The sequence below is a fragment of the Amblyomma americanum genome, chromosome 3, assembly GCF_052857255.1.
Source record: "Amblyomma americanum isolate KBUSLIRL-KWMA chromosome 3, ASM5285725v1, whole genome shotgun sequence".
Lineage (NCBI taxonomy): Eukaryota > Metazoa > Arthropoda > Arachnida > Ixodida > Ixodidae > Amblyomma > Amblyomma americanum.
In genome coordinates, this window is record NC_135499.1 from 194,466,400 (window position 1) to 194,486,726 (window position 20,327).

General features: G+C 43.8%; 1 protein-coding gene across 1 annotated transcript; it reads left to right on the forward strand.

Annotated features, from left to right (window-relative positions):
- Positions 1–645: 645 nt before the first annotated feature.
- Positions 646–20,012, forward strand: LOC144125777 (uncharacterized). Its single transcript, XM_077659480.1, has 13 exons — positions 646–779; positions 1,208–1,281; positions 3,340–3,640; positions 4,477–4,687; positions 6,104–6,226; positions 7,325–7,388; positions 8,139–8,205; positions 9,468–9,690; positions 11,099–11,249; positions 11,997–12,436; positions 17,699–17,764; positions 17,954–18,065; positions 19,767–20,012. The coding sequence occupies exons 1-13, from the start codon at positions 776–778 to the stop codon at positions 19,887–19,889; spliced, it is 1,959 nt and encodes a 652-aa protein (XP_077515606.1). The 5' UTR covers positions 646–775; the 3' UTR covers positions 19,890–20,012.
- Positions 20,013–20,327: the final 315 nt, after the last annotated feature.

Sequence of the window (20,327 nt, forward strand, 5' to 3'; positions counted from 1 at the left end):
CATGGCTCACGTGAGCAGCATTTTAACGCCTCGGCGAGCGCACTGCTCTTACAGGCCCGTTCGGAGTTTGTCACAGAACACCGTCGGAGTGATTTGTCGACTCGGACCTACCATGTCGACTTGTGCGGTGTAGCTTAAGCAATCACGCACATTATGCAGCGTTGACCGGCCACAGCTGCAAGCAGAATTCCAACACATGTGGTTAGAAATGCGCGGAGCTTCCTGGCTCTGTCCAGCCAAAGCTGATCAAGGCAAAGCTCGAACACTCCGGTTTGTCCAGGCATCGGCGAGAGCAGTGGGATCAACTGTACAGGAGGGCCGAAAGTACAGCAGATATTACACTGAAGCTAAGACAAAAAAAATACCGCCTTTAGGTAGGTTTGTTCCGCCTATGTCTGCGACGATCTAACGAATTTAACAAACCCGCGTTGACACAGCAGCCATGCTTTCAACTTGGCTCGACTTAGCCTGAAAAGTGCCGGCCGGCTCATGGAACATGTTTGGAAATCAAATTACAATACCGTTTAAAAAAAAAAGAACCTAATTACTGCTTTTTTCAACCCTGTGTGAAAGATTCGGAAGCCTTTCGCATGTCACATCACACGACCGTGCCGACTGTGCTGCGCAACGTCTGGCGGTTCTGCCAGTCTGGTGCTGCTTCATCGACATCACCGACATCGTTTCGAGGCAGGCCAAGGCAGCTTCCTCTTGTTTTTAGTAGTGCTTCGACTTTTATGCTTTGTGTGAATTAACAGATCTCGCCGGGTTGTGAACAATGTGTAAGTATGAAATTTTGCTTGAGCTGTAGTTTTGCCGCACGCGCCTGCTGTAAAGCATGCTGCCAATAAATCGCGTCTCTCAGTGCGCACAGCGGAAGAGCCGCGGTACCCCCTTTTAGCGTTTCATATTAGCGTCACTCGTTCATGCTGCAAGCTGTCTGTTTCACTTTTCGTGAAAGAAATCAGTGGCTCTGTTTTTCTTTCATTTGGGAGTGACTAGAACCTTTGGCATACTGGAATCGCATTTACGTAAAGTTGTTCAAGGTCGTTAATGTTCCACCCCAACAGCGTCAGAGCTTGCCACCTGGTTTGTTGAGCGGTGGAACTGGAAAGTTGGCGAGCCCGATGTTCCAGGTGTCGCGACAAAACACTTTGGTGCACGATCGATGTGTATCAGTCTCCGAGTAATGCGGTGTCTTCGATTGCAGCGAACTCGGCGGGGTCTGGATCGGACATGGATCCTGGCAGTGAAGACGAGGGCGTCGGAAACATCGCCAGTCCGGTGAGTCGTTAAATATCTGATGAGGTTAGTGCTGTGTCGCTTAGTAACGAAACCTGCGTCATTCAGATTTGCCATTGTGCCTCCATTATCGGTTAAAGAGTCTAGGTTTGTTAAATTTCAAAACTAGGACCGCAGTGGAAAACTAGTGCAGCGGTTGCCTCATTTTGTTGTTGTTGCACCTGCGTCATTTGCCTAGCAGCTGTCACGGTATGGCGTTTGATTAGAAAGAGCGATTTAGAGCGTAAGCGCTGCTTGTCATTCATTTGTATTACAGTTGCAGCTTATGAAGTCTTGAGAATCGTGGGAGGATTCGGGGCCACTGGTTACCTGTCAATTTCGCGTGCAGTCGGGATTTGACACAGGAAAATGCAAATGGACGCAGACGTCCAACAGGTTTACAGGCAGGTGTTGAACTGTGTGTTATGCTTGCTTATAATATACATAAACCCTGTTGCATAGAATTGTTTCTAGACAAGAAAATTACCTTGTAGCAGCAACATGCGGGTCTTCTGTCGAAGCAACTTCACCTCAATTTTTTACCTTTACCTATCTATGGTAGCTACACAACTTAGTGAAAACGTTTCATTTGGGTGTCTGCATGCATAGCCCCCAGTGAACTGAAATGCCTGATCCAACTTTAGGGCGCCACGTTGTATGATAAAGAGCTTACAAGAAGAACTTTAAAAAAAAAAACGTTTTTGGAGGCCATGTGGCCATGTTGTTGCCGTGTGGAGTTTTTTTGTTTCCATCGCCAGTGATTGCTGGGAACTTTGGTTCATGGTGGTCATGATTGAGAGTAAGTGACCCATTCTTTCACCTTAATACTGGCCACTGTTCAAGTAAATTTGGAACATAGTGCTACTACATCTTTGTGAATGTCCTTTTTGGATATGGACCTCTTGTTCTATCTGGATTAAAGGGACAGTCTGTTGACTTTTATCGATGATATTTTCTTTGTGGCAGTTGAAAGCACCTTGCCCAAATAAACATATACCTGGCTATGGGGTTGAGAAATACAGCAGAAAAATTTAAATGTAATTTTTTATATGGAATGTTGCCTTCCCGTAGTAGTCACCATCTAGAAACCCTGACATTACAAACGTGATGACACCCAAGGTGGCAGGCAGTGGCAATAATAATGAGCATGACATTGACTTAGGTGCTTGAGTTAAAGTACTAGGGTGTTTTTAAAAGACTAAATAAAATAAGGCTATTGCTATCTAACACAGCTACAAGCAACTGTTTCTTGCTGGCAGCAAGAAAGGTGGCTAGTTGTAAGAGAAAAAAAGAGGGGTCTGAATTTTCTTCTAGTGAAATTAATGCTTTGTATTGTGCTTAATCCTCTTAATGAAATGTAGTGTATCAACTGCAGGCAGCATAGCCCAGCTGCCAAGAGAGTGGCTAAGTTTGAATAAAAACTTAGGCCCTGGTCTGAATTTTGCCAATTTAAGATATAAATTTTATAAAACTGCGAGTTATGTCCTCTGTCCACAAGATAATGCCAATATTTTTACGCTTGTTTCCGACAGTAAACTGTCCCATGGTTGTGGTAGTGGTGGTACTGTAGTGATGATGGGTATTTTGTTGTTGCTGTAGTGCTCAACAGCTTCAGGGATGAAGAAAATGCTGCAGAATGCTCATAGTGGCATAAGCTTGGCGCCCACTCTTGATAGGCATACTTGGTGGTATAGGGCCATGATTTGTGCTCGGTGACTGAATGCTTCAGGCAAAGAAGACCATTTGCATACTTTTCACGAAGCATTTGTAACATGCTCTCTGGTATGTTGTGAACATGTGTAGAGTACATCTGTGCTTGTTGCTACATACACACAGCAGTCTAGCATGGTATACGACGATTTGCTGGCTGCACAAGTAGAATACTACCCTTCCTTTCCAAATAATGACCCATACATGAAATTTCTGATCTGCTTGAAAAAAAAAATAAGTTTAAACTGCCAGTAAGTTTTTCCTGATGCGGCTTCCCCCGAGGTGTGCTATCAAATGATAATTTTTCACAAGGTGCCACTTCAAAATGTAATTTTTTTTTTTGAACTGCAGTCTCCTGTGGCGTCGCCAGATTCCAATAACAACAGTGAGAGCCTGCAAAGCCCTGCACAATCGGAAAACGACAGAAGTGGCCAGGAGAGTGGTCGAGAAGATGAAGGTGACAACAATTGTGAGGTGTCCAGGGACTCTGCTAGCGAAGGGCAGGGCGACGCTGGAGGTGATGTGGGCAGTGGGTCGGACGGTGAAAAGAACGAGGGGAATAGTGATGCAGAAGTGCGCAGTTCGCCAAGCTCCCCTGTTCCGGAGAATGACAGCGGTGGTGGTGACCAGTCGGCAGGAGAAGAAGAGAATGGTGAGCAGTTGTGATAGGGAGCAGTGCCCTTACCATGCCAAGATTTGCATCACTGAGAGTAACAATGGGAGTGTTGGCTCCATTGTTCTGGAATTTCTCCCAGAGGTGCCAGTTTAGGAAGGAGTTGTCTCATATCATATTTGGTAACTTGGCATTGCATGCTGCCTTTGTGTTCTTACATGTTGGTATTGGTAGCCTTAATCAAACACTTATCAGTTATGTTGTGTAGAGTGCAGGGTCGCCATCTTTGACTGTAGGTGCAAAGCATTCACCATAGATATGGAGTGAAAAGGGAGTTTAGGGAATGTGCCTGCCTGTCAGATGGTGCTGAACTTTCCTGTGTTTGGCTTAGTCCACCTTCAGATGGCAAGGAGTGTGATATGTTCACATTATATTTAGCAATATCAAGCCATTCAATAAGTATGATTTGCACCATTCAAATTAGATCAGTGTTGTTTAATATAATGGGTAATTAATTGTTGTTAAGGTTCATTTCCTTTAAAATCATGGCCTGTAACTTTATAGTTTTATGAAGTGACAGTGCAAGGCTCTCAAGCTTTTTGTGTATATTTACGAATCCTAAGCGGCTGATATTGTGTAAGGTCTTTGCCAAAGTGTTTTTCGTTGCTTTGTATTAGGACATAGTATTTTTGAAGGCGATAGTATTACAAAGGTTAGATGTGCAGCAACAGTTACTGCACAACGATGATATTGTGGTAGGCTGAGCAAAATGGTACACATCTTCTGGCACTGTGTACAGCCAGCCAACCCGCAGCCAGCCAGCATTTCACACTTCGTTGACCAACGTGTGGCTTGCAATCTCGTGCTGTTGCCAGAACAAGCCGACGATGGCCGTGAGAGCAGGCAAAGCTCTACCTCCGGTGCTGGAGGTGAGCAAAGTGCAGTGGAACAGACACATTCTGACGGTGGTCAACAGCAAGACGAAGAGGATGAGGCCCCGTCATGCCATGACAGCCCGCCTGCAAGCCCTAGTCCTTCCAACACCGGAGTCGAGGAGAGGAGTAGTGGCCCGTCATCTCCTATCAGGCAAGGCTGGTCATAGTGCAGTGGTTTATAAGCACAATCTCTGTTAAAATTGAGCAGTTACTTGCAGGTCGCTTCAGCAGTCACTCACTGTTAACTGTTATGTTTCTTTTGCATTTTGTTGTGATTATCATTTTCACCCATTACAAATTGCTCTGTTGTTTGGCATTGACAGTATATGCCTGCATTACTTTTTTATCGCTGCTTGCTATTATTTATTATTGTTGTTTGTGTTGTCTTACGTTATACCTGGTTAAAGAATGTTATAAGTTAGTAAATAATGGTGGGAATGAAGAAGACTGCTGGGTGATCAAACATACTGAAGCAGAAAAAGAAAAGGGACTTGCCCAGCAAAGCTGTAAAGAACAGAATGAAAATTTAAAAAATGAGGCATTTTAATATGGAAGTCAAGACTGTCGTCATCGCCAGGCCTCCTCAGCTGTCAAGTAGGCCTTGTGTCATATGGGGCACAAGGTGTTTATGTTCAGCCATTGTTCACTGAATCCATACACATAGTGCATGTGTGTTGCTGTCAGGGCTGTGGGTAATACAGAAACACATTTATAGTTCGTGGCTCTTACTTGCATCATTCATTTCTTTTTCACATTTATGGGATGGTAAACAACAGCTGCCTTCTCTGCTAGACCCAATGTTGCTTTACAAACTTGTGCTTTCTGCTGCTTGGTGATACCTGGTCATTGTGCACTCTATTACCAGCTAGCCGTTCATTTTAATGCGATGGCATGAAGGCTCTCGTTCTGCAGAAAATCTAAGTTTCGTCGGCAGCGGCGTTGTTGTGAGTGGTAAATCCCCGGAGAAGCAATCTAGGCAGGCCACCTAGGTCATGTGACTATGTGGTGCAATCAAAACCTACCCACCGGATTATGGGCAAACTGCACGCTATAGCAGGGGGCAGTTAAATTAATAATTGTTCACGAGAGGTAGCTGGGGAAGAGCAGCCTAGGTCGCACAAGCACCTGCCAACGCATGGCAGTGGCGCATCGCTTAACCGCTGCACCACTGTGCCAGGAGTGGTATTAGGACTCCCAGGGGTCTATGAATGTAAAGTTTAAAATGACCAGTTTCGTGTATGTGGGCATAAAACTCTTAACACTATTGCGTCATACCGTTATGGAAGAGTTTACCCTTCGATTTTTGTTCTAGCCACGCGGAAGTGCACCGTGAGAAAAGGTGTATGAATGTGCAAGTCTTAGAAATGACTGCACCAGCTGGATAAACTGAGTTGTGTGTAACGTGCCACTTATTTTTTTCTTGCCCACCGTTGGCCTAATCTTGTTTGTTTTTGTTTCATACTGGTAACACTGCTTGATTCGTCTCAGGTATGTTTCAGAATACTGACTGCAGACAGATTTAGTTGTTGGGCACATGTGCTGATACTAACTTGCCTTTCACTTGCAGGAGGAACTCTGACGATGAGAAAGACTCAGACAGAGAGGATGCGAAAGAGGCCGGATCTGACAAGGAGGATGAGGAGGACGACAAGGAAGACTCTGATAAGGAGGACGATGACAGCGACAATGAGTGAGTGCAACAGACTTATGTGCATATGTATACAAGAAACTTTTCTAGTGCACAGCCAAGAGAAAGAGCTTAAAAAAACTTGTAGTGCAGAAAGATAAACAGCCTTTGAAACAAATAATAGTGCAAAAAAGACTCATACTGAAAGGTCAAGAAAGACATAGGAAGAAATACTAATTGCACAAAAAAGACACTCAAGAAGGCCGAGGAAGACAAGTGCTTGTCCCGTGTCCTTCTCGGCCTTTTTGTGTGCATCTGTTTATCGCTCTTACCGTATTTAGTTGTGTAATTTGAGCAGTTTTTTCTTCAAATTAAGGCTTCAAAAAGGCGGCGCGCAAATTACACGAAAATTTTGCGAACATGTCCTAAAAAAACTCTACAGTGGTCGTCGTAAAATGTAATATTACCATGTATTGCTGCCTGTACGTCTACCCACCAGCTCGCACCCTTTGCTGGGCAGAAAAAGTTTATTTAAAAAATGTGATTCATACCTCCTCCCACCTCGCCCCGCATTATGTAGTTCCCTGCAGGATGGCATGATGGCGTGTGCGCAGCTCAAAGCAGTAAACGCGCAACAATATAATCGCAAATCCAGCAGTTGGTGGCAACTGGAGATAAAAGGCAATAAGCTGGTGTCTGCATGTGGCCGCATGTGGCCTGGCTGACTAGCAGCAAACCAAAGAGCAAACGGTTCAGTGGTTTCGGATTCTGGCGTGTGCTGGCGGTTACTGGAAGTTTGCTTTCGCAACTGCTCGTCCGAGAATGCAACTGCCAGCGCGAGCAAGCCGGGTAAAGGTCACCATACAATCGTTTTTGAGGCACATGCGAACGCTTATTATCGATGCTCATTAGTATGGAGGTTATTATCGCTTGAAAATATAATGGCTGACACTTCCTATTCCTTCAGTCGTGCTGAATGTTATACGTACTCGTAAGCATGATTGCTCATCAGTAGCCAGACACCATAGCCATTGAGCCACACTATTTTGAAAATCAGCAAGCAAAACTACTTACATTGCATAATGGCAGTAGAAAAGAGATTTTTTTGTGCTGTACTTTTTGTACAGCATATAATGAGGTTTCTTGGGGGATAATTTCCAGGTCAAATGTGGGCGAGCTGATTGCAAACATCTTTGGGGACAGTGATGACGAGTCTGAATTTGAGGTGAGTCTGGTTGTCTACTTTTGATTTGCCATTTCCACTGGGTACCAACCATCCTTTGATCCTGATATTTTTTTTGTGGTCTTAGATATCCTCCTATCTTATTGAATGTACATTTGTAGCTGATTTATATTTTTGGTACAGTCTTGGTATTTTCATATGGCAAGATCCTATTTGTTTTTTTAAGCTGTGAATGTGGCACAGTGCCTTAACTTGCCTTTCGTTGTCTGAGCCATTGCAGCTTCTTCATGTGCGACTGCTTCTGCTCTGTTTGCAAGTGCTAACATAGTTGTTAATTGCATCATCTCGGGACATGAGTGTGACAGTATTATTGTAAAAACAGCACAAAAGACGAAAACACAGCAAGAGCAGAACAAGCTCTTGTACAGACCTTTCTCGCTGTCTTTTCAAGATGCAACAGCACCAACTTGCCCAACTATCGATATTGTGACTGTATATCTGTTTCAACGCCACTGTTTAAATGCTGTTAACTTATCTGCCTTCCTGACTTCCTGCCACCTCTGCTATGGTTGCCTTCTCTTGGAATCCAGTCCATTACCCTTAACGACCATCGTTTATCTTGCCTACGCAGTACATGCCCTGCCCAAGCTCTTTCTTCGTCTTGATTTCGACTGCGATGTCATTAACTTGCCTTTCTTCCTTGACCCACTTTGCCCTCATCCTGTCTTCCTGTCCTTCAAGAATGTCGAGCTCATATATGTTTGACTTTTCCTTTCACAAACCTTGATCCAGGGGTTCGGAAAAGAAGATCTGGAAACCACAAAGAAAAAGAAGGACAAAGGAAAGAAAGCAAGGAAAGGTATGTCTTCAGTGAAATTGTGCGAAGTGCGTGCTGTGGCTTAATTTGGATGTATATTTGTTATTGTTGCAAAGCAGTCACTAATTGACTAGCAACAGATTAGGCAGACAAATTATGCATTTCACAAGTAACTTGTTGACAGCAGGCTTTACAGTACTTGAGGCAGATCACGGTCACGGTTGCAAGGAAAGCAGCATTTATATTGATAAAGTCAGCCTGTGCATGGTTTGCAGAAAGGTTGTGATGTGACGTGATCAAATGAAATTCATGGAAGAGTGTCTGTTACTCCTGTCTCTATGGTACTTGGCTGCTGTCCAGTGCAGGTGCAAAAGCTTGCCTGACCGGAGATACCTTCTCATGCCTAGCTTCTCTGCTCTAGCCACTTTGTCTCTCTTAAAAGTAATGCTAGGGAATTTCGTAATTTGATATTATGTGGTACCAGTAGTACTGAGATTGCACACTGCACGCGTTATTCAGAAAAGCTATGGGGGCACCAGTAGCTCTTTACAGTTTTGAGCAAATTAGTGAGCAATAAATATGACACATTAAAGCATATTTAATGGCCTTTTTGATTTGCAGTCATATTCTTGAATGGAGTTGTACACTGTCACCACCATTCTCGAGCTTGAAAAATGGCTAAATATTAGGTGAAAACAAAACATAAAGCAATGAAACCAGTGGGTTGTAGCTGTGACTGCCTGGGCTGGTTGGTAGTTCAATTTTGTAAGGAATGAACTGTGCAAAGAAGACAGCGACCCGCACATACTCTCTTTTTGCGTTAATGTGTCACTCTTTTGTGTCCTTGTCTTCCCTGTGTTATTTCTTTTTCTCTTTTAGACTCGTAGGGCTTTCGTCATTTTAACGGATTTACTTGTGGAGCAGTGTGTCTGCATTGTACTTTTTGGTTTGGCCAAGATCTTGAGTGTGCATTCAAATCCACTTTTGTGCATAGTTTAAAATAAGGTGACTGTGAAAAATGCCTCATATGCTGACTTTTATGTTGTGAAAAGTGGACGTGTGAACAGCATATGGTTTTTGGCTCACATAGCCCCACCTGGCTCATTGCAGGCTTACTTTTCAGTGAGAATTGAATCGCATCATGCAGAGTAACAGAAGCACAGATTGGTTTTTCTTCGAGGTTCTATGAGAATTGTCCTCTACAAGGACCCTAAGTGCCTGTGTGGAAGGGTTGTATAACCTCAGGGTTAAAAAAGGCTGTTTGCAGCACTTTGAATGTTACTTCTCTTTTTCTTGGAGGGCAGTACTGTCCGACAGCGAAGAAGAGGGTGAAAATGAAGAAAAGGCAGAGGAGAAGTCGGAGGCGGGCTCAGATGAAGATGAGGACATGGACATGCAGGCATCAGCCCAGCCAGCAGACCTCGATGTTGACGACAGTGAGCAGCCAGCTCCAGTTCCAGCTAGCGAGGCTGTGCCAGATGTGTCCAGCTCAGACGATGAGCTCGAGCCAGACAGCCGCCGCTCTCGGTGTGTGCCTTAACATTCCAGTTTAGTGCCGTGTTTGGCGAAGCAATAGTACAACTAGGTTTCTGTTGCCCGGCATTTGAAGGCCAGTAACTTGCTGAAAAGTCTTTATTGACACATTCTGAAGGGAAATGTTCTTAAAGGTTTTCACGGAACTATTCCCAAGTTTCACTTATGTTGTGCCCATCTTTGTTGTAATTGAAGCAGGCACTGAAATTCGGTCAATCGAATTCACGAGTGCACAGAGCTTTGATTGTGCAAAGGGAAAGAAAAGCAAGGTGTACCTTGTAATATTAAGTCAGAAGGAACACTCCAATGTGACGGCTATTTTGATAGTTGAAAGCATGGCAGACAATTTAAACTTAAACACAAAAGTCGAAATACAGTAGATTCTCATTCATTCGAGCTCGCTTAATTTGCTCATCTGGCATATTCAAACTGACGGTTTGGTTTGACATCAAGCATATTAAGCAGGCTCACATTAATTCGAACCCCACGTAATTTGCACAAATTTTTGGCCCCCCCTCGAGTTTTAAATGTTGAGAGTTGACAGTATTGCTCCGAGTTAAGGGTAGTTTAGTGTATTTTAGGGGAAGCCCCCAAGGTAAACTAGATTTCATTTAGGCATTAATTGCTCATTTTAATCTAATTTTTGTGGGTGCAAATGAGTAATTACTGCATAATTGAGTTAAGGATGAAATATTATTATGGCTTGTTTTGTCTTAATTATCTTAAGTGGTTTGCTGTTGGAAGTAAACGTGCATTGAGCCATTATTAGATCTCAATGAACAAAAAATTTAAGAGTTATGCCTTTGCATTTATGTAGCCAGAAGAGGTTCATTTTTCCATGATACAGTGATGGTAGTGATGAAAACGTTTATTCAGGAAAAAAGGGGAGGGGGAATAAGGATGGGGGGATGCCATTGGTTGGAGGGTTTCCTTTGAAGGGCATCTGTCGCTTTGTTATTGAGTTGTATCCGAATATAATTATCTGTTTACTAAGGTTACATAATTTCAAGCCTTTCACTTTGAGTGACAGAAATGAGCTGCATATAAAATGAAATTTTTTTATCTTGTTACGCACAGGGCTTGGAAACTTGTACTTGTACTTGTGCCCTCCTTAAGGCTGTACAAATGAGATTTGCTCTGGGAGGAACTATATTAGCGTTTTGAGCATGTGCTGTTTCTCAAAGTGAGCTGCTATCTCCATTCTTCCTCCGACTGGGTTGCTATTCTATTTTAGCTTGTGGCTCAGCTGTATTCATTATTTCTGGTTCCTAGTGATAGGTACGATTAACTGCATATTTATGCTTCCCACGTATCACGAATTCTCACTTGTGGACCATTGGTTTCTTTGTGCTCATAATCTTATTACCACTGCATTTTCGTTTCTTTGTTTTTATTATTGCAGAGGTTCTGACTTCATGTCTGACTTTGATATGATGATGGCCAAGAAGAAGGAAGAAAATTCTCGGCGGAGGAAACGGAAAGATGTTGACATCATTAGCGACACTGATGACATCATAGTTGAAATAATCAAGGAAATGAAGGCTGCAGCAGAGGTCAGTGTGCTACCTGTTCTCCTGACTCATTGTGCCTCTATAGCGGAGTCACTGGCGTGAGGCGACAGGTCATGCACTTGCAGCTTTTCCTCTAGCCTTAGTGTGCCTAAGGCACTCTAGGACAGGCTGGATTCTTTAGTGAAATTATTTTGACTTAAAGGGCTTGAGAGCTATATCTCTATTGGTGTACTAGTGCTGCAGCGAACTCCGACTTAGTCATAGCATGAGGTTACATGAAAGAGAAAATCAAGTGTCTGAATTGGTTCAAAATCTCATTTGCCCATGGTGAGGCAGATATAAATTGGACACAGTTAAAAAAACAAAATAGGTTGATTGCTTTGTAAACATTGCACTTTGGCAGAAGGGGAAAACCTAAACTTGGCAGCTATCCTGGCATTATTCATTGCATTTCGTGTAATGCAAGCCGAAGCTCTCTGTCAGAACCTTCTGGAATGTTCTTTGGTTTGAATTCATGACTGTCATTTGACTACTTGACTTTGTTGGTGGTGAGGTACAGTCTAATTGAATGCAGTGGCCTGGCCATATTGTGTTTTGAACAGCTACAAGTGTACAGGCTTGGCTGGACACAGTGAGTTAAGAATTATTGCGAGTCATGTTTGTTTGAGCCTAGTGCTCACCAAGGAATGTAGATACAGCCCCTTAGGAGTCTCGTGGTTGTGGCAGTAGGCTGCTGAGGTGGCTTGCTAAAGAAGCAAGCACTGATGCGTGCTGTGTACTGGCATGCAGGAAGACAAGGAGTTGAACCAAGCCAAGCGTGCGGCAACCAAGAAGCTGAAGCTTCTGCCTGTGGTGGTGCCTCAGCTGAAGAAGCTGGACTTGAAGGGTGCTTTCTTGGACCAGGGTGTTTTACATGCCATGGCGGAATGGTTGGCTCCGCTGCCAGACAAAAGCCTACCTCACCTTCAGATACGTGAGCACATGCTGCGGCTGCTTGGCGAGTTCCCGCCGCTGGACCAGGGCTTCCTCAAGTCAAGTGGCATCGGCCGTGCTGTCATGTACCTGTACAAGCACCCCAAGGAGAGCAAGGAGAACAGGGAGCGAGCGGGCAAGCTCATAAATGAGTGGGCCCGGCCTATCTTCAACCTCAACACAAACTACTCCTCCATATCCAAGGAGGAACGTGAGCAGAAGGACTTTGAGCGCATGCCCCAGAAGCGCAAGATCAGGTGGGTGCGTGGGGTGTTGTCGAAGTGAAAGTCTGTAGTCAAGGCTAACCTCTCATGTTGCAGTATGATTTTAACAACATAGACTTGTAAAATTTGTTAGTTGCATTTTTTTTATTGTAAACATTGTGCTGGCATCAGTAATCCTGAAGCACAGTGAATTAGCCACCAATTTACTTTGGGTAATTTATTATAACATAACTTCTGCACAGTAGTTCTAGTTTAAATTTCTGAGAGTCGAGGCCTCAGTAACAGGTCACAACTGGGAAAATGCGACAGTGGCACCTTTTCATTGCACATGCCACACATGGTGCACTACATAGCAGCCATATATTTTGCCCAACGCATATGTCACACGTGCACAGACAAGGGGCCGTATTCCGAGTTTGTGTCATAATAAAAAGCGTCATAATCTGCCGCAGCGGCCGCACCTGATTGCTCAAAAAACCGGAAGCGGATGTCGGTTCGGTTGCGACTGTGAGCGGCGGCAGGATGTCACTGCGTTGCGGTTGCCGCAGCCAAACGTCCAGCGGCGCTTTTGCTCTTTGCCGAGAAAAAGAATGCGACCAATGCGACAGAAGAAACATTCAGCCACAAGTTTGGTTGTGCATCAGATTCCACTGTAAAGGGGTGATATGAAAGCTGCTTTATTTACCCAATTGACTTCAGCAAATACAAACAATATAGTTCAGGCACTCTTTTCTGCACCGTAAAAACCAGAGGTGTACTTAAAGAAGAAAATATTGTACACAACCACGTATGCATTTTCAGTGACAGAAGGCGACCTCTACAGCCGTCGATCGCCAATGGTAAATAAAAGGCAGCTAGCTTGTTCGCACAACACAGCGTTCTAAATTTATCTTGAGGGAAAGGGAACGGAGAGGAAAGTTTGTAGCATACACTCACTCGCTGCACAATGCGCGCTTCGTGCCGGGCTGAACCAAGACACCGTGACGACTTGCCGTCTGCAACATCGCTGAATGTAAATTGGTGCTGTGACTGGACAGTTGTGCAGACGGTAATAACCGTTTTTTTTCGTTCATTTTATGCAGGCACTGCAAATAAATAAAAGGGATCGGCTAAAAAAATCTTCTTACTGTGTTTCTCTTAATATGTGCGTTGGGGTACTTCGCAGACGAAGTTTTCATAGGTTCGCCATGGCACGAAGCACACGCATGCCCATTGACGCCTTAAAACTAACTTGCAAGCTAACTCGCGAGCTCAGTGATGCAGAGCCACACCACCGTGGCTATCGAGAACCGTAAGGCACACCAAAAAACCACCTCTGGCATGTCAAATGCTTCGGTGTAGCAGCGTGTCGCTGGCGACTGACTATCCTTGCATGTGAGTGGTTTCACGCTGGCCGACATTACACACGATCATGATGTGGGACGCTTCAACAGCTAATAGAGAGCTGTAGAATAGGAATTGCACGTTTGCGCGCAGTAAACGCAAGTATTTTGCGGGTCATTCTGCTTTATGTTACATCATTCAACATACGCAGACGAGATGAGTCGGTGATAGTGGCGCCATCCAGTTTGAATGAAGAGAACAATTTCTGCAACAAACCGGTGCTCGTTAGGCCTAGGGGCTACCGAATCGTTCAACGAAATAAAAAACAGGCCAAATTTATCGTCCATCCAATTTGTTATAGGCAGGACAAGACGAAGCGAAAGTCCCGTACCCAGTTTATAGCCAGTCCACGGGCCAAAAAATGCAGTAACATCAACGAGTTCACTTCGAAGCGAGAGGCTCCACTTCAGAGTGCGCCGCCATGTTGGCTGTCGAGCATCTGCTGCGTACACTATGTATTTGACGTCACCGTCTGGTTTCTTCGACCCTTTTCGCTGCATCCAAACCACCACATCCGCTTCCGGCATTTCAACCAATCAGGTGTGCCCATTGTGGCAGATTATGACGCTTTTTATTATGACAGAAACTCTGAATATGGACCCAGGTGATGCATGTTTTTTAACCCCTTTTCATGCATCATGCTTCTACCACTCACAGTAGGCTTTGCAAATCAGTCAAGCTCAGTTTTGCCTACTTTAAAAATAAAATGTCTTATGCATTGCTTGCCTTTCATACTTGCCTTCATGTCTCGTTGTACATGCAGTAAGTTTCGGCAAGCTGTTTGTGCCCTTAAAATTTGATTTGTCTACTCTTTTCATCATAGAGGCTATAGATACGCCTCTGTTTCAGAATTGCACAAATTAGTGCATATCTACACGTGCGGCCGCAGTGTTACGAAGCACTCTTCAGCACCTGAAGTTTTCTCACGCTTTCCAGAGAGAAGATATGAAGATTTCTTCAGCTTATACAAGAGTACACAGGTGGCATGGGCTAACATATGTATAAAGTAGTTCCTAATTCTCGCTTCGTAACAAGAGTTTTGAAGCGTGCTCCATAATATTACAGCCAGGGCTGTATGCAATGTATACATTATTCTCTTCAGGCGCCAATTAAATCTGCTGAAAGGAAAAATGTTTTTTTGCATAAATGACAATCAATAGACTAAGCAGAAATGATGTGCAAAAAATTACGTAAAAATATTCATATTTAAGCATATTTTATTCGCGTTCACATTTGTGGACATAGCGCCTGATACATGAACGTAAACACTACTGCATTTGCTTGCCTTTTCTAACTGATCGTTAGACATGAATAAATGTTTAGCTGTGAGAATGTATGCTTCAGGCAATTATTCTGTAGTTCATGACTTATAAAACACATTGAAGCAGTCATTCAGTGATGACAGGCAGAGGAAAATTCGGCATTTTGAGCACCGAATGTGGCTTTTAGATGTAGAGCCTTCACGTCGGCACCGGTGCGTAATTAACGGGTTCAGAAGTTGGGGCCAATGGTTGCTTCCATCATAAGTAATGCTTCAAGTCTGGCCGCATCGAAGGGGTCTAGAGTGATCTGAGCACAAGTGGAAAGTGAGAGAGAGAGAGCATCTTGCGGCCTGTTTTACACATGGTTTTTGCAAAACTGAGAAATCATTTTTAAAGGTCGTTGTTTGCTCAATTTATGTCAGAGACCTGGAACAAACTGTCCCCTCGCTCTATCATTGTGCTGATTGTTATTTTGTAGCCTTGGAGCTGAGCGGCCAGCTCTGGAGTGCTGCCAGTTTGTATTTTTCTCCATCTTGAGTTTCATACAAAATGTAATGATTCTTGCTAAGAACCGCAACGAAATTTTCAGAACGATAGAGAAAAAATGATCTGACCACCACTGAAATTGGTCACTTCCTTCGTATTCATGCGTTTACAATCTAGCACAGGTGGTCTCTGATCCCTTTTTGAATATTGGTAGGGGGCCTAAGACCCTCCCAGACCTCCCTGACTTTAAGCACTGGTCATAGCGCGCTGTGTTGGTCAGCAGTGGCTCAGCTTAGTGGTGGTTCTTTGCAACCATCTGCGGGTCTTCATTGCTCGGTTGGTCGCACTTCTTTGGAGTGCTCCTCCATCGGCTGTTTTCATAAAAACCGTTTCAGCGCTGGAGTTGCCCAGTGTTCTCTTTGTACAAGCATAGTTTTCGATGCCCAAAAGCAGTGAGCCCATTTCGTTCCATACGTCCACAAAAAAATGGCACATTGTGGGGAGAAAACGCCATTTTGATATTTTTGGTGTTAAGGCGCCATGTCCACATTCGTGAACACACCACTCTGAACGTCCATCGGAGCACTTTTTCTTCGTCTATGACGATGAAAATTGGTGTGCCGTTTCTACATTACCCTATCAACACATTCCGTGCCCTAAATGGTATCATTCACGATCATTTGTGAAGATATAATGCAAAAAGAAAAGCTATTTACTCGTCCCGCCAAAAATGATGTGATGCACATATTTCCATTTATTTTTTTACAAACGCATTTCGCTGTAGCTGCAAGAGATGGCGCCACAAACTTGACAGGACTGGTAAAAATGGCAAGAGCGCGGTATTCAAAGTTGGAAATTCGCCTTGCGTACGAAAATATGAGGAGGTTTCGGTAGTGTCCACATATGTGGACCCAGCGCCTGAAGGGGTTATATAGTTTGTGTTTAGGGCTAGCTTATAACTCTTTCCGGCCAATAAGCAAACTAACCGGGAAGTTCTGGTTTCTTTGTTCAATTATTGCTCTTTAAAGTCATCTGACATAATGTCTTATTGGGAGAATGAACCCCACTATTAATGAAACTCGCCACAGGAGAAGTCAGATGCATCAAGTTACAGGAAACCTAGACATTCGTATGAAAAAATGTAAAGCAGTTTTTTTTCATGTGGTCAAACACAAGTAAACTTCACACTTCTCGCGGCATGCTGGGGTTCTTGAAAGCCATCTGAAAAGTCCAAGTATTTGCCCTCTTGATGAAGCGATGAGAAGGGACTTTTTGGTTTGGGTGTTTTCTCGAACTGGCATTACAGGTTACTTCTCAAACCCTCACGAACGTGTTGGCTGGGCCAGAAGATGCACATTTTTACCTTGGGGTACAAATTAATTTTTTTATGCACCCACACATTTTTGCTAGCTAGGCTGGAAAGGACTATGTGCGTCCGGACACACCTGTGCAGCTTTATTTAGAGCTCTGAGGGGGAGAGAGATAGTTACATGTCAAAGGGGCCCCACCTGCAGTCAGTTTTGCTCATTTCATCTCATTTGGCAGGCTCCGAAGCCTGTTGACAAAGTGAAGTGTTGAGGCTAGGCAGCAAGCAAGCCTTATCACTCTGCCTAGTGCTGCAGGATAAGGCATAACAATGTTCCCCAGCCAGTTTTATGCGTGAGCATTGCAGAATCTAGAATAAAAGTGAGGTGGAAAATAGCAATACGCTTGTGTGGGCCGTCCCCACATTTCCAGGCTGCACTGACAGATTGCATCAAATGTCAGTACTGTTAAAAAGTGTGTCAACTGAAAATGCTGTCAGTAATGATCATTGAAGAGCAAAAATGCTTCTTTGCTTATTGCTTTTACGTCTAGGGGTGTGCAAATATTCGAAATTCCGAATACGAATCGAACGAAAAAATGATATTCAAGAGTCCCGAATATTCGAAAATTTTCCAATATTCGCCAGCGATTGTATAGTGCGCTGACTTTCATAAATTTGACCATGGCTAAACGACAGTACTATCCGGGCAAATTATCCGACGATCGAGTTTGCACGGTCAGGAAAACAGTACAAATATGTGCTCTTCACTTTCTTCTCCTGCGTTTATTGCATGGACCGATTGCAGTGCCTTGAAGCAGTGTCCTCTTAACTCTGCCCTTTGTATTCCCCCTTAATTAGGATGGAGTCTACTGAGGAGCCACCAAGTAAAAAAGACATTGACAAGGCCCTTACTGGAGAGGACAAGTGAGTAACTAGCTTTAGTGTTTATAGTTCTTCCCAATACTATGCATGTAAGAAGTATATGCTGAAAAGTTGCCGTTCACTGGAAAGGTTGTCCTGGCTTTGAAGATGCCACACTTTAAATGGAGATGTGAATTATTTGCAGTTCATTCAGCATGCTGTGGTAGTACTCATATTCGTTTTCTGGCATAGGTCACTGAGGCCAGGGGAAAAGGGCTGGGTGGCAAGAGCACGGGTGCCAATGCCTTCTACCAAGGACTATGTGGTCCGGCCAAAGTGGAATTGTGACACTGAATTCGTCAAGGTATGTTGCACTGTACTTGTTCATTGTAATAATTGAAACAGAGGACGTTTCACTTCTATGTAGCATAAGTCACTAATGAGTCAAGTAAAAGTCTCTCAGATTCTTCTTCTCCACCTCGCCCCTTCAAGGCGCTTGTTTATTTGGCGTTGGACTCATAGCAAACAGCTGGACGATGGATGGGCGATGACACATGGACGAACTGTACTCTTATAAAACGTCAAGAAATGTACAAAAACTAATATGCACCGAAGAACAAGAGCTTCACACTCAAAGTTGCACTCAAGCTTAACGCTCGTTATTCATGACTTCCCGAAAGCCGGGACATGTCTACATCCTTCGATGAAGCCTGACCAAGAACTGTATAATAGCATGCAACACCGACTTAAAGGTGCACTCAAGAGGAATCTGAACTCGTCTTTTTACCGTGGGAACTCTGTCTACATGTTCCAGGCATTCTTAGAAACTTAGAATCATTGCCCTGTGTGGCTGATTTCCCTAATTAAGTCTGATTAAATGTCATGGCTCTTGTCTTTTTTTGAACTCAACGTGGTAGGTAGGCGGAGTCAACCAACGCGTGGAGTGCCTTTCAGCCAGTCTAGTGGCGGCTTCACTTTCCCATTTATGTTGTTTTTTTAGGTTTCTGTGAATAAACAGTTGAAGGCACAGACAATATAGTTGCAAATTAGGCCCATGGAAATAAAAATACACATGGACTCTTTGATTTCGGTGTCACTCTGCCGATGGCGGAGCGGCAAGCCACCACGTGACTGGCTGACGCGTTGGTTGACTCCTCCCACCTACCGCGTTCAGTTTAAAAAAACGGTGGGAGCCGGGATGTTAAATCTGATTTAATTAGGGCAATCGGCCACATAGGATAATAATTCGAAGTTTTTAAAAATGCCCGGAACGTGTAGATAGAGTTCCCGCAGTAAAAAGACGAGTTCAGATTCCTCTTTAGTGCACCTTTAAGTAACCTACTGGGAATCTTCTAGAAGCGGGTGGGGTTGCAAAGGGAGCGAGGGGGCATTCTCTGGAGGAGGGCTAGAATTCTCTCAAACATCTGTCCACACATGCTCCGATTTGCCAAGGTCGTGTGAAGAAGAGGTCCGAGGCCCTGCGCTGGGATCATTGGGATTGGGATTTGTTCTGCGCCTGCGGGCGCATTCGAGGAAGTTTTCTTTTTCTTCGGCGCGCGCTCCACAACAGCCCAGAATGAGCTATAGCGGCCTTACAAGTCCTGTTTATGCTTTTTCATTGTTTGAATGCAAAAGATGGTGCTTTGATTTTTCATAAATAATATAGCATTTATCTGCCTAACCTATTTTTAATTAGAGATACTTTTCTTTTGCCAGCCCACAATTTCTGTGCATCAATGCCAGAATGTTTGTCTTTCTGAATCTTTTTATTGGTACTTTATGGTGGGTGAGTAATAATTACATTAGATTTCCTAAATTCTTTTCTGGACTCAAGCCCTACAGTGTCTTCTACAGTGATTTGCTGTCAGGATTTCAGAAGGACTTCATTACCTGCAATGTTTTTACCATACGCTTAGTGCAAAAGTGAGCTTTCTGACAGTAATAAAAGTGAGCTGATGAAAAGTGCACTGTTTGAATTGATTTTTGACAGCTATTATTTGAGTGCCTTTTGGGTGTTTCTCCATCAGTGGCCTTAAATTTTCTTTGTTGGTTTTATTGATTGCAGAACACCAAGAAGACAGTAACAAGGCTTGACAAGCACATGCGACAATTGCAGGAGCGGAAAAAGAAGTCCAAGATGCAGAGAGCTGTTACGATCAGTATAGAGGGCAGACACATGTCTCTTTGATAGCACTCTGAACTGCTGCATCCTTCTTTTTCCCCTGTTTTATTTTTAGTTGGAGCTGCAATTTGTTGTGCGATAGAATCAGATATGTAAAAAATTAAAATTCTTATGTGACCAATTTGCTGTCATTCTCATCGTTTTATCAAATATTTTAAATGTTATTAGTACTGTGCAACCTAAAAAATTACCAGGTAAGCTAAGCTCTTGTTTAGTTGAGGGCGCAATTCCAACAATAGCGTCGGTTTTGGCTGTAGCTGCACTAAAGTGTAGCTAGTTAGTTATTTGATCTAGCTTTTCTGCTCCTGCTGCTGCAGCTGCGACTCGGTCATGCTAAAATGCGCCGGTAAAAACCTAGTGTGCGTGCTCAGCCGTGCAGCTAGTATGACATGCCAAGCATGAAGCTGCTGCCACACGTTGCGTCTCCGCGCTGTGAGCTCGTAC

Coding starts and splice junctions, on each gene's coding strand:
- LOC144125777 (XM_077659480.1), top strand. Junction 6,227..7,324: donor GACGATGACAGCGACAATGA/GTGAGTGCAACA, acceptor GATAATTTCCAG/GTCAAATGTGGGCGAGCTGA. Junction 7,389..8,138: donor ATGACGAGTCTGAATTTGAG/GTGAGTCTGGTT, acceptor ACCTTGATCCAG/GGGTTCGGAAAAGAAGATCT.